The sequence below is a fragment of the Peromyscus californicus genome, unplaced genomic scaffold (genome assembly GCF_007827085.1).
Source record: "Peromyscus californicus insignis strain IS unplaced genomic scaffold, ASM782708v3 Scaffold_7__1_contigs__length_154581171, whole genome shotgun sequence".
NCBI lineage: Eukaryota > Metazoa > Chordata > Mammalia > Rodentia > Cricetidae > Peromyscus > Peromyscus californicus.
The window spans coordinates 120,536,904-120,551,067 of record NW_026294595.1 but is presented as its reverse complement, the minus strand read 5'-3'; the positions used below and the strand labels follow the sequence as shown (position 1 = coordinate 120,551,067).

The following is a 14,164-nucleotide window of genomic DNA, read 5'->3' as shown; positions in this document are numbered from 1 at the left end:
CTTGGCCCCAAATAAAGAGTAAAACCCCTGCTCTCATGGAGCTGGGCCTTCCAGTGTTTGGAGGTAGAAGATGATTAAGTAAGCAAATAGGTATACAAATCCCTCAGTACTGGTTCAACGACCCTTGACAATACCCAAATCTGTGGATATGGAAATCTCTTATATAAAATGGAATCATACTTGCTAATAACTTACATATATCTCCTATAAGTGAGGCACAGCAGTGTACACTATAATCTAAACATTTGAGAGGCTGAGGCAGAGGGATCATGGGTTTGGAGGTCAATTTAGGCTGTCTAGCAAGACTGGCTCAAATAAACAAACAAACAAACAGACAAAACTATCTCTGGATTATTTCTAACACCTAACACAATGTAAATAGTTATTATTTTGAATTGTTTAGGGAATAATGACAAGAAAAATATATTCAATAAAGATGCAGTTTTTAAGTAGTACTTTCTACTTGTGGTTGTGTGACTCCATGGATGCAGAACCCATCAATTTGGAAGGCTGCTTATGTCCATCCTTACATGTTCTTTGAAAAAAAAATAAAGCAAGCCAAGGAAGGTGGCAGAAGGAAAGGAGGGTTCGGGGGCGACAGTGCTTTGGGAGAAGCACATTCCAGGCAAAGGAACAGCAAGGACAAGGCCCAGTTAGGAGCCCCTGGTGATGAAGTCAGTGCGGCTCGCACTGAGCGAGTGAGCGAGCGAAGATACAGTGGTGTAAGAGGCACCAGGGAAGGCAGAGAGACCCCACAGGGTCTTGAAGGCTGTGGTCAGGATTTCGGTTTCTGATGAAAATCCTCTGACGAGTTTTGAACACAGCAGTGATGTGAGTTAGGATTAGACTGATTGCTGCTTAGATAACAGCCCAGAAAAATGGAAAGAGTGGCGGCCAGGGTACCAGACAGGAGGGGCCAGGGCAATGGTGTTGGTGAGAAACGGTCCCTTTATGAATCTGCTTTAATGGGTGAACCTGCTAGGATTTGAAGATGGATGGGAGTGGGATTATGAGAGAGAGGTACATGAATGGCAGGAAGGTTCTTATGCGAGTGGGGGTAAAACAGGACTAGGCCAGAGTGGCTTTGCCCAGGGACCCCACAGGTTCAATCATGGTCTCTATAAATTTGATGCACACCTCTGAACTCCTAAAGAGGATCAGCCAAGGGATCCAAGTTGGAAATCATCAACATATAGATGGCATCAAAGCCACAAGGGCAGATGGGGTTGACTTTAGACTCTAGAGACTTCCTTTGTAAATATCATACATTGTATCTGCCCAGGTCAGGTACTGTGCTAAGTCCTTTATGGCCATTGGCCGCATGGGAATGCTATGAAGTTGTTCTGTTATTATTCCCTGATGAGTGCAGACATTTCCAGATATCTTCGATAAGGTCACCTGGATAAAGAGGAGCAAATGAAGAGAAGATGTCCAAAAGTTCTGGGTATTCCAAGGTGAAGGGGGTCAGGGAACAAGAAAGCACGGACTAGAGGCAAGAAGCAGCAGCAGGGGAGGCGGGGGGGGGGGGGGGGGGAGAGTCTCAGTAGGTGTGAGGTCCAGACACCAACTTCTGATGCTCTTGCCTCCACCTCCCAATGCCACTGTTAGAGCATGTGCCCCCGTATCCTGCTTAGAGATGATTTAACGTATCCAGAAGGGTGTTTGCAGGTTATACGCAGTGGTAGGGGTGGGACACAGCTAAGACACGTCCCAGCCTTCTTTAATCTCACTTTGAAATGAACATACTGGTGGAAGAGATGGCTCCGTGGGCAAAGTTCTTGCTGTGCAAATACAAGGACCCGAGTTTGGATGTCCAGAACCTATGTAAAAGCTGGACATGGTGGCTTGTACCTGTCTCCCCGGTGCTGGGAGGTGGAGAGGAACTGAGAGCTCAGTGGCTGGCTAGTCTAGCTGAAACAATGAACTCCAGCTTCATCAGGCCTGCCCCCCCCCAAAAAAAAAGGTGGAGAGCAATAGAGGAAGACCCCTAGAGTTGGCTTCTGGCCTCCACAGGTGTGCCTGTGCACCTGCTCACACACATACACGGGGGTGGGGGTGGGGTGGTGAGCACACGAACCTCCTTCCATCGGAATGGGGGTAACAGGAGTACAAGAGCGTGCCCAGGGCCTGTGCCTTTGCTGCCAACAGAACCCAGAGGTACTTCTCTTGCAGCAGCACTGGGGACAGAGTCCCCTTCTATTCCCCTCTCTTCAGATGACAGCGGTTGCCGGTCCCACTTGCGCTAGTAAAGAAATGTCTACGCCATGAAACCCGACATTTTAAACATTTCGCCCTTGTGTTTCAACACAGTTGTTTTCCCCATGACATCCTATCGGCTTGGCTTAATATATTTATAATGTTATTCTGAAAAGGAGTCCAGGGCATAAGAAAACATTAAGACTGCAAGTACATTCCCGCATTAACCATGGAGCGAGCAAATGCTCACACAAGCCAAGGAATAAAGCTGCCAGGGAACTAGCTTGGTATTTAACTGCAGGTTCCATCAACTGAGGAAGTTCAGGCATTTTGCAATGGCTATGGCTGGGACAGGAGAGGCCCCATCAGACTCAGGCTTGTGGAGAAGGATGTCACAGGAAGGTGACAGGGGTGCTGAGGTCAGAGAGCAAGATCCCAAAACCTATGCCTTACACTCAGCAGAGATGTCCCCTTCACTCTGTGTCTGTCACCTGCAGAGCTTGGGGGTTTGTCTCCCAGCACTGGATTTCCTGGACATGGAAGAAACCGATGTCACTAAATCCTACTCCTTCTCAGCCTGGACTCCAGTTTTGCTTAAGCATAACAGTGCAAAGAGTAATGGTCAACCCTGGGCTAAAGTTTCAAGAAGAGCCTTTGAACTACTCTGGATATGAGATGGGAAAAAAAAAAATCTGTAACTGAAAACCACTATGCACTGTGCATGTGTGTCAAGTTTATGGGTGAAAACAATTTAACTAATCAAAGCCCTTCACATTAGGGTATAAAGAAAACCCCCAAAGCCAAGAAGCATGGAGGAACACCCGGCCTAGCCCCATTACTTTGCAGAGAAGGTCGGGAAGTGGAGGGCACCTAGAAGTGCCCTGTTAAGGCAAATGCAGCTCCTCCTGAGAAGCATGGCACGGCAGCCCTCCTGTCTCTCTAACCTAGCACCTGCCTCTCTGGATGCTGTTTTCTCTCCCTCAGCTTAGGCAGAGAACAAGTCAGGCTGGTTTCAAACTGGCTTGGGCAACCAGCGGCACCTAGTTTGCCTGCGTGTCCTGTAACTTGTAAGCAGAACCCACACCACAAATCTTAAACTTTGTTCTACTCCAGGAAGCCTCAACCAGGGAAAAATGGGGGGAAACCTGATGATGAATCTGTTTCCGAGGCAACAGTTGCTGCGTCATTTTGGGGCAACGATGTTCTGCTTTCTGTGTCAACAGCAAAGGCTATATCAAAGAGCTGAAAGACTTGACCTTCAACCTACAACCCCACCTCTGATCCCTGCACCCCCATTTTCCAGATCAAAACCAGCCCCTCCTCCATATTCAAAGAGTATGCAGCATGTCAAACTGGCACAAGCTATTGCCTCCCGTTTCAAGCATTTATAGCCTCATTCAGTTCCAAACCCCCGGATGGTTTTTCAGGTTAATAGCTATGTAGGTCTGGAGAATTTCTGACCTGAGAATGCAAAATGGGTCCATCCTCTTTAGCTGCTCCCCTTTAAACCTTCTGGAGACTGACAGGGCTATACTGAATTCTACTTCATGCACGGAGGATCCGCTGTGTTACTCTGTCCATCACTGTGACATGGCACCGGCAAGTCTAGGTTTCCCGGTTCTGGTGCCAGGAGGAATCGAGAGGGTATAAAGTTCAAGTGCCTTCAAAGCAATTAAAATAAACAAGCAGACAAGGAGCTTCTAGGCCACTCCCACCTCCTACAGAGAATGTCACCTGGCATTGTCACCGCACTTCCAGTTCCCAAAGTTTGAAGGAGTGACCGTGTGTCAGCCCTCCTCATTCACCAGTTTCATTCACGGAGTCCCCCAACTCGCACCCAGCACCTAACTTCGCCTTTGATCACCTGTGGGTTTCAGAAGGTTCCAGGCCATTTCCCAGGCTGATATCTGTCTGCACCATCTCCCGTTTCAGTTCTCCGATCTCCGAGGCGATCGTGTCGATGAGCTATTCAAAGACAAAAATAGCATGACGTCAGGAAGTGAAGAGGCGGGCCATGTTCCTAAAGCCAGGGAGCTCCTGCCCTCAACAGATGACCCCCCCCTCCGCCCCATTTTAAATCTTGGCTCTGTGAATTTCCTCTAAACAGAGGAAAAAATAAAGGGGGAGGGAGCAACTCCCCTTTAAAAAGAGGAAGAACTTGGGTTTTGGTATTGGGAAAGAGCTTGAGTTTCAGTATTGTAATAAGGAAAAAATTCTGACACCCAGGTTTGGTTGCTCAACATGAATATAGAAGAATAAATAAGTGCTACTTGAACCAGGTCTCCAAATTCATTTTTGTCAAAAGAAATATTTCAAGGGATTCTCTGCATTAAATGTTTGCAATCAAAACCTCGGAGTGGTGGTACACATCTGTAATTCAGAAGGCAGAGGCAGAAGGACTGTTTTGGGTTTGAGGCCAGCCTAGGCTACTAGTGAGTTTCAGGCAAGCCAGGGCTACAGAGTGAGATCCTCTTTCAGAAAACAAAAACATATTACAAATCCCAGCACTCAGGAGGCAGAGGCAGAGGCAGAGGCAGAGGCAGAGGCAGAGGCAGAGGCAGAGGCAGAGGCAGAGGCAGAGGCAGAGGCAGAGGCAGAGGCAGGAGGATCTCTGTGAGTTGGAGGCCAGCTTGGTCTACATATCGAGTTCTAGACCAGCCAGGGCTACAGAGTGAGATCCTCTTTCAGAAAACAAAAACATATTACAAGACATGGTGGTTCACAACTATAATCCTTATACTCAAGAAGCTGAAAGGGGTATTGTTGTAGAATATTTAACCATTTAAAGATGTGTTGCATTTGTTTCTGTTGTGGAATATTACTTTAATTATGTAAAGATGCGTTACATTTGTTTATGCCGCATTTGTTTAACAATGTAAAGATGCGTTGCTTTGCCTGCCTAAGGCACCTGATTGGTCTAATAAAGAGCTGAATGGGCAATAGCTAGGCAGTAGGGGGACAGGTGGAGTTGGTGGGCAGAGAGAATGAGTAGGAGGAAGAATCTAGGTTTGAGAGGAGAGTAGGAAACGAAGGAGAAAGAAAGGGAGATGCTTGGGATCAGCCAGCCAGGCAGCCACCAGCCATACAGAATGAAAGGGCACACAGAAGGAAAGAAAGGTAAAAAACCCAAGGCAAAATGTAGATGAAGAGAAACAGGTTAGAATAAGTTATAGGAGCTAGTGGGACAAGCATAGCATAAGGCCAAGCGTTCATAATTGATAAGTCTCTGTGACTCGATTTGGGGGCTGGTAGTCCAAGAAAGCCTGCTACAGAGTATAAAGAATTTGAGCTACATAGTAAGACACTGGTTCAAAAAGAAACAAATAAGTAAATAATGTACTACTTACAGATTAAATTTCTGTGTGGTTCTGGGGATCAAACTCAGGCCTCACATACACTATGTAAATATTCCACCAGAGTGACATCTCCAGCATTGGTTTATTGACTGGTGGTTCATCGAGCCACTGAGTAGAGCCAGGTTCAGGCTGGCCTTGAACTTACTATGTATGGCAATTTGGTCTTGAACTTGAGATCCTTCTGCTTCAGCTTCTCTCTCTCACCGGAGTCTTTGTTTTGGTATTTTGAGAAAGGATTTTGCTATGTAGTTCAGGCTGGCCTGGAACTCACTGTGTATACCATAGCTGGCCTAGAACTCAAGGCAACCCTCCTGCCTCAGCCTCCTGAGCACTGGGATTATAGGCATGTGCTACTATGCCACGTAGCTTCGTTTTTTAAGACTGATAAATGCAGAACCAGTGGGTCATACTTGGACTCCTGGCTACATGGAAGGTAAGGGCGGGTGGGTCATTTGAGCACAGAAGAATGAGACCACAGAGGACGACATGGGCAGAACTTATACCCGGATGAATAAATGAATGAATATAAAAATCTAAAAACTAAAAAATAAAAGCAAGAAGAGAGGGTAAGAGGAGAGAAAGAATTGACCAAGGCTGGGAATGGGTGAATGGTGGGTGGGTAAGCCCCAGAGATATCTAGGGGAAAAAAATGACCCCTTCTGGCCAAGGCTTTTGCTGTCTCGTCTCTCGCCTACTATGAAGAGGCTCCATCTCCAAAGGCTGTAAATCCCCAGCTCATCCATTCACCTGGGGTTTCCTTTCTCCCCCTCTTTTTTTGACAGTGCTAGACTGAGCTCAGGGTCTGTGTATGCCAGGCCAGTGACAGACCTCTAAGCTACACCCCAGTTCCTCAACACAAGCTTTACTGGTACTTAGTAGCCACTGTAAATGTATAGTACGTGCTTAGGGTTGCTACTGTGCTCCAGATGTTCAAAAGTGCAGTTATTTTTCATATACATGTGGCTTATGTTAACACTCAATGTGTCTATTGATAAGCTGTTTGAAAAGTTCGACTTCATTTATTCATCCATTCGGTTTCAAGCCTTTATAGGCACCCACATCATGCCGAGTATGAGGTGGAGAGGAAGGCTGGCAGGTCTCCGTTTTCACTGGGCTAGCATTCTAGTGGGACAGACAGACTCTAGCATTGAAGGCTGAGCTTTTCTGGAATGAAGGTAGATTGGGATGCTTAGGGGGCAGCTAGGGGGCCTTGCTACCTAGTGTGGCCTATCAGGACAGGTGTTTGCACAGGTAACAGAGCCCTGAACGACATAAAAAGACAAAAGGAACAGTCCATAATTCAGAAAGTTCTAGAACCTGGGAAAAGAAGCAGGCAGGTTACTAGATCATGTTTGCCAAATATCACAGTCTTTATGAATTTGAGTTTCCCACAGTAAGAGCCATTGGAAGTATTTTAAAAATTATTTTATGTGTATGGGTATTTTGCTTGCGAGAATGTCTGAATCCCCTGGAACTGGAGTTAGAGACATTTTGTGAGCTACCATGTAGGTGCTGGGAATCAAATCTGTGTCATCTGGAAGAGCAGTAAGTGCTCTTAACCACTGAGTCATCTCTCCACTACCCCTCCCCGCACTGGAAGTTTTGAATTGTGGAGATTACGAGGCTTATGTTTTGTGATCTACAGAGATTATCTAGTTGGGGATGCAGCTCAAGAGATGTAACACTTGCCTAATCAACACAAGGTCCAGAGATTGATCTATAGCACTGTCAAGGGGAAAAAAAACCAAGAACATCTTCTCTTTGGGCTGTCGATGCTTGTAGATGCTGGAGGAGGAACAAGGTAACTAGTGAGGAGCAACTGCTTGGCCTGGACAAGAGACCGTCTGGGCCCTCTTGGGAGCAGTGAGAACAGGAGGAGGAAGATCTGGGAACAACTTGCCAGAAATGGCTATGAACTGATGGTTGTGTATGAAATTATAGAAAAGAAGAATTAAAAATTAAGCTGCTGGTGTGAGAGGGTGCATGCCTGTAACCCGGTACTTGCAAAGAGGCAAGAGAATCAGTAATTCAAGATCATTGAACTACAGAGTGAGTTCAGGGGCCAGCCTGGAATAAGGAGATCACCTCAAACTCAAACAAACAAGGGACTGCAGGATGGCTCAGCAGTTAAGAGCACTTACTACTGCTCTATCCGAGGACCAGGGTTCAGATCCTAGCACTCATACTGGGTGCCTCTCGAAAGCCTCTAACTGCAGTTCTAGGGGATCTAACACCTCTTTCTGGCCTCCATGGGTAGGCATGTGGCATGAGCACACATATGTGCACACACACACAAATTATGTACATATGTGTGTGTACAGAAAAGTAGACTGGTCATGGTGGCACACACTTTGAATCTCAGCCCTGAGGAGATTGAGGCAGGTGGATCTTTGTGAGTTCGAGGCCAGCCTGGTCTACAGAGTGAGTTCCTAGACAGCCAGAGGGCCTTAGTGAGACCCTGTCACAGAAAAGCTTTGTTTGCTGATATTCAAAATTAAACCCAGAGCCTCATGCATACTAGAGAAAGAGGGAGAACATGAAGGTAGAAGGGATACATTCCAGGGAGAGGGAAGGGGAGTTGGATTGGACATGCTCAAGATATATTATACACATGTATGTAGAAAGTGCCGATGTGAATAGAAAGAGAAGGTAGGATTTAAATTTGAAGAACAGAGGGACAGGATGAATGCCTCTGCTGAAGCCCCACTATGCTGAGGCTATGGTCTAGACAGAAGAGCTGTACCACAGCCCCTTGGGAAGTAGAGGGCCCCATCCAAAGGACAACTTGTTAGAGCCTTAGGCAACTCTCACAGAGAAGATTCCCACCCTAGCAGACCACCATGTCTCCATTCACCTCTCCACTCACCACTCTGTTACCACCACACTGATTTGAACATAAAATTCAAGGCAGGCCTATGAGATGGCTGGAGACCTGAGTTCAATTCCTGGGCCCCCAACGGCCTTCTCCAGAAGAAGCAACTGACCCTTCCAGCTAAGTTGTCTCCTTCAGGCATTGCTCTTACCACTGCACTTCTGACCACACCCCTAGGCCTTGTCTCTGCTCCCTTCTCTAGACCTAGTCAAGCACAAGATCCTATCGTGGTACCAAGCTGGCTAATCACTCAGCACATCATTTCCCCGCACAGTGACCTGAAGGTATGAAGGTGGATGAACGCAAACGTTGCTCCTGGCTGGATCCCTGCCAGAGAAGGGTATGTCCCTCCTCCTCCATCTAATCCTTCCTTAACTTACCCACTTGACAGCATAGAGCATAGAGCAATTTCCTCAAGAACTGGCCCTGAGTTGAATGTTCTGGGCCAGGCCTGCTCTAAGTGTTATGTTTTTATACACAACAGGCTCCTCCACCAGCAAATGTATCACCGAAAGTCATTCCTTCCTCTCTAAAGTCCTATGGATTGGGCGTTGGGAGTTACTCACATTGTTCTTTGATAAATTTGCGTTTATTTGTTTATTTTTAATTTTTAAAAGCCTTCGTTCTAATCTGTTACATTTGGTTCTTCCTAAATCCATCCTTTGAGGACAGAGATAACCCATGAACCGATTGCCGGGACCCATGTTAAAGCCACCACGAGCTCCTGCATAAACCTGGTGCTATTAACTAGTTTCTACAACTTACACAACCCCAAACACAAGTGCCAGTCTAGGAGTCTGACCATCTCTGCTGAAGCTCCACCATGCTGAGGCCATGGCCCAGAGAGGACCGGAGGCCAGAGCATCTGCAAAGCTTGTCCTGGAGTGTGGCTTCTGACCACTCTGGTCACACAGGAAGCCTGCAGACCCTAGGGAAGGGGGCAACAGTAGCTGTTACCCTGGTACAGTCAGAGGGTCGTTGGGACATCAGGTTGTCATAGCATAAAGATGGGGAGACAATGATTCTTACCCCCCAAACCCCAGAACAGCTGTCATCCCCAAACCAGCACACAGTAACTAAGGTTTGAGCCCAACAGACAGTCACCTCCAAGGTAGAGCACAGTAGAGCTCTACTGTCAAAGCTAGGACAATATTGGGTTATTTCCTTTTTCTCTCTTTCTTATGTTTTTGTTTGTTTGTTTGTTTTTTGAGACACAGTTTCTTGACATAGCCCTGGCTGTCCTAGAATTTGCTCTGTAGACCAGGCTGGCCTTGAACTCAGAGACTGGCCTGCCTCTGCCTCGCAAGTGCTGGGATTCAAGGCGTGTGCCACCATGTCTAGCTTAGTTTTCTTTCCCCTGCAGGGCTATACCACAAGGCTCAGTGCAAAGTGGGGATACACATCTAGGCAGAAGCTGGGAGCGTGGCTGGGACTGTGGCACCATGCTGGAACACTTGCCTAGCCACATCAGAGACCCTGGGTTTGCCCCTCAGCATGTGCAAACTTATACATTAAATAAACTTGGAAAACAAGTGTTGCTGGCATGGCTGAGTACTTGGACCAGGAGGCCAGAGGGGCGGGCTAGGGTGATCATAGGAGGAGAGAGGAAGGCAGGCCAGGGCTTGGGTCTTTGGTCCCCTCCCTCATTCTAGGACTCAGAAACCTAGCCCCCATGGGGTATTCACCTGGGTGACTTGGCACATACATGACATCCCTGTCCAGAGTGGGAGAATAACTGATGAGGACTCAGTTTTTCCCCAGTCCTTTGAGATCTCACCTGTGTGCTCAGGTGTGGTGCAGGAGCTCACACTAGTTCACACCACTCTAATCACTCATCACCCTGCAGCTTCCCTGCAGGCAGAACCTCATCCGCATCAGCTTGTGCAGTTCCAGCCTGAGGAGGTCTACAGCTTGGTAGTTTAGAGCAGTGGTAACTGGACCATCTGGGGACTCAGGAGAGCCAGCCTTCAAATTCCATCTCCTCTTCCTCTGTGGGTGGGGTCACCTTGGGCCAGTCACAAGTCAAAGTGTCTTGGCCTTATCCTTAAGGTTCCAGAGGATTGATGCTATGAGGATGATACTGGGGACTAAATACTGCCATGGGTGCCTATGTGTTCTCTGCCCTCTTCCTATACATATTGCCTCTTATTTCTGGCAACCAAGATTACAGAGGACTAATGCCAGGCAACACTTAAGGGAGGCCCATTCACCACTCAGCCCCGAAGAGGCCCTGATCACCAGCAGCACGGACCTGGGGCAGGGGCATCTCTGTCTCCCTGCCCAGAAGTCTACCCGGCACCTATTTTGCTCTAATGGGAAGGAAAGCCACTGTATGTCATCCTGTATACACAGGAGGGAGGAGGGAAAAGGGAGGGACCCCAAATCTTTTCTTTTTTGGGGGTTAGATAAAAGAATAATTCTCTTGAAGGTCAAGTAAAAATAAAACAAGAAAGTGCTTAGAGAGCAAGGCTGAACATGCCTGGTGTCACTTAGGAATGTTATCAGCGTCTGAGAAGGGATGTGCAGCTGATAGGGTGAAGGATGCAAACCCAGGGTGTGGGAAAAGTCAGGCACTTGGCTGCCAGCTTCAGAATCTCTTCTATACCCCAATTCATCAGCTTGGCCTTGGAGTCTGGTGGGCTTCTGCATTCTGGGAATCAACTGTGTGGGAAAAGACTTACTCCGGGACCTGAGAAATCATATGACCCAAACAATTCCCTCCCCTGTCTGATTCAGTTGACCTGGAGTTGCTTCCTGGGTCTGGTGGGTACATCCCACATTGGGGGTTTTTCAAAGGCAACTTTGAAAATGCTGGACCTCTTCCACATTTGCCAACAATCTTTGCTACTGAACTATCACCAGGGAGTGAAAGGTAGCCTGGGGCTGCCATCTTCATTTGTAGAGATGTATTTGTTGTTATTGTTGTTTTGAAACAACATCTCCTATAGCCTATACTGGCCTCAAACTCACTATGCAGCCAAGGCTGGCCTTGAACTTCTGATCTTCCCGCCTCTGAGTACTAGAATTATAAACATGTGCCACTATGATCAGCTGCTTTCTTCGTTTTTTGTTTTGTTTTGTTTGGGACAAGGTCTCACTTGTATCCCAACCTGGCCTGGAATTATGTAGCCCAGGCTGGCCTCATACTTGAGGCAATCCTCCTGCCTCAGCCTCCTGAGTGCTGGGATTACAGAAGCTGGTGACAATGCCCAGCTGGATCATTGTTGAATGTTATTACTCTGTGTTTTCACCCAAAGGAATGAGTCATACTGATGTGTGTCATGGCTTACTAACGTTAACGTTGTGAGATTAATCAAATAGAATTTGGCAGGAATCACCTAAGGAAATACCACCACCATAATTTCCTTTGCTTATTTCTCTATTTTTAGAAGGGACGTGCTATAGCCCTAGTTGGCCTAATATTCACAGTGTGGCTCAAGCTGGTGTGGAACCCATGGCAATCCGCTTGCCTCAGCGTCTCCAGTGCTGGGTTACAGGCATGCACCATTACTCCCATTTCCACTCGACTTTGATAGATACCGGGGTCAACTTCAATGCTTTGCTATCACGAGCAGTGCTGGGCCGAACGTCCCAGGTTCTCCCTGTGTAACATGTGAAAGCTCAGAGGAACACCAGCACCCATGTATTCAGGCTATCAGTGGTGTCACAGTTATCCAGGTGGCTTTGCTGCACCCCCCTCTATTTACTGCCTCTGCCATATTTGAAAGTGTAGTGGGTAGTGGTGGCACACACCTTTAATCTCAGCACTTGGGAGGCAGAGGCAGTAAAAAACAGGGGCAAAGCCAGCCTAGTTTACAGGGGCTGTCTTTCAGGACAGCCAAGGCTACACAGGGAAACTCTGTCTTGGAAAACAAAACAATAAAAGAAGAAAGTGTCCATGGCGCTTGTCTGAATTTGATATTCTATTTAAAAAAAAATGTGGGGGGGGGCATGATGCTTGTATGTATGTCTGTGCAACACAAGTGTGCTTTGACTCCCTCAGGGGCCAAAAGAAGGCATTGGATCCCCTGGTATTGGAGTTACAGATGGTTGAGTTGCTGTATGGGTACTGGGAATTGAACCTGTGTCCTCTGGAAGAGCAGCTAGTGTTCTTAACCACTGAAGGACTTCTCCAACTTCATTGATGTATTACTTTTTTTTTTTTTTTGAGACAGGATTTCTTTGTGTAGCTTTGGAGCCTGTCCTAGAACTCGCTCTGTAGAGACAAGGTGGCCTCGAACTCACAGAGATCTGCCTGCCTCTGCCTCCTGAGTGCTGAGATTAAAGGCGGCCGCCACCACCGTCTGGCTTTGATGTACCACTTTTAAAAGTCTCCGTGTGTGCGTGCATGTGCACGTCACAAAACAATCTAGGGCATGAGTCTTTGCCTTCAACTTACTTAGCCAGGGCCTCTCGTCATTCAGGGCTGGGTATGCCAGGCTAGCTGGGCCACAAACTTGTGGAGGTTCTCTTGTCTCTGCCTCACATCTTACGGTAGGAACACTGGGAGTACAAGTGTGGGCAACTGCACCGGACTCTCCATGGGTCCTGGGGAATCTAAACACTAGTAACTCAAGCTTGTATAATAAGTGCTCTATCCACTGAACCATCTCCCTAGCCACTTACCTAATTTTAACTTAAAAACATTCTGGGGCTGGGTATCAAACGCATTGAGGGAAGTACTTCCCTATCCCAATATGGGTATCAAACACATTGAGGGAAACACTTCCTTATCCCAGTATCCAATTTTGATATTTATTTATTTAGATCGGGACTCAGTCACTTGACCTGGAACTAGATATGTAGGCTGGCCTGGGACTGGATCAGGATGTCCTCAAACTCACAGAGATCTGCCTGCCTCTTCCTCCTGAGGGCTGGGATTAAAGGTGTGCTGCCACATATATATCCAATATCTAATTTTTAAATTTCATTCAATCTAATGAAGTGATTCTTTTTCCTTTTTTTCTGTGGTTTGCTGGACCCAAGTATATTTTTGTTATCTATTTGTATTTCTCTTTGCCTGTTCATGTATCTGTTGCTCAGTTGGGGGGTTTCTTTACTTTTCTTGTTAAGTTGTACAAAGATGTGGCCTTTGTCCCATATATTTCAAATACTTTCTTTCAGACTATTTTGAATTAATGTTTTTCTTAAATATTTGATGATGATAGAATCAGTTCTGGTGCTTGAACCCAGGGCAATGTACATTGTAGCCAAACACTCTACCACTGAGCTCTATCCTATCCCTAATTTATCTGCCTGCCTCTATCTATCTATCTATCTATCTATCTATCTATCTATCTATCTATCTCCTTATTTTAGATAGGATCTCACTCTCTAGCCCCATCAGGCCTGGAATTTGATATGTATGCTGACTTTTAACTCATAGATATCTGCCTGCCTCTGGCTCCAAAGTGTTGGTATTAAAGGTGTGTGCCACCACACCCAGCCTTTTGGGGGTACTTTTTACTTGTAGAAGGAGGAGGAGGAAGAGGAAAAGGAAGAAGAGGAAAGAGGAAGAGGAAGAAGAAGGGAGAGGAGGAAAGGAAGGAAGGAAAGAAAAAAGCAAGAAAGAAAGAGAAAGAAAGAAGAAAGGAAGGAAGGAAGGAAGGAAGGAAGGAAGGAAGGAAGGAAGAAAAGGAAGAAAGAGAAAGAACTTCAAGACAAGGCCTTACTAAATGGCCTAGGTTGCCCTGTCACTCTGTTGCCCAGGCAAGCTTTGAGCTATCAAGCGTCCTGCCTC

The 14,164-nt window shown here is 46.7% G+C and overlaps 1 protein-coding gene across 6 annotated transcripts in view; it reads right to left on the bottom strand.

Moving 5' to 3' along the window:
• The window catches only part of Rin2 (Ras and Rab interactor 2), a 212,056-nt gene that overhangs the window by 58,471 nt on the left and 139,421 nt on the right, over positions 1–14,164 (bottom strand). For 4 of the 6 annotated variants that reach the window (XM_052724315.1, XM_052724310.1, XM_052724313.1 and 1 more), the window contains one exon: positions 4,061–4,161. Coding sequence is in view for 4 of the 6 variants with exons in the window: in XM_052724310.1 (XP_052580270.1) it covers positions 4,061–4,161 (101 nt within the window). In the remaining 2 variants the exon portion in view is untranslated. Of the gene's footprint in view, positions 1–3,657; positions 3,817–4,060; positions 4,162–14,164 lie in introns of all 6 variants that reach the window. The other 2 variants (XM_052724316.1, XM_052724314.1) reach the window with 1 other exon arrangement.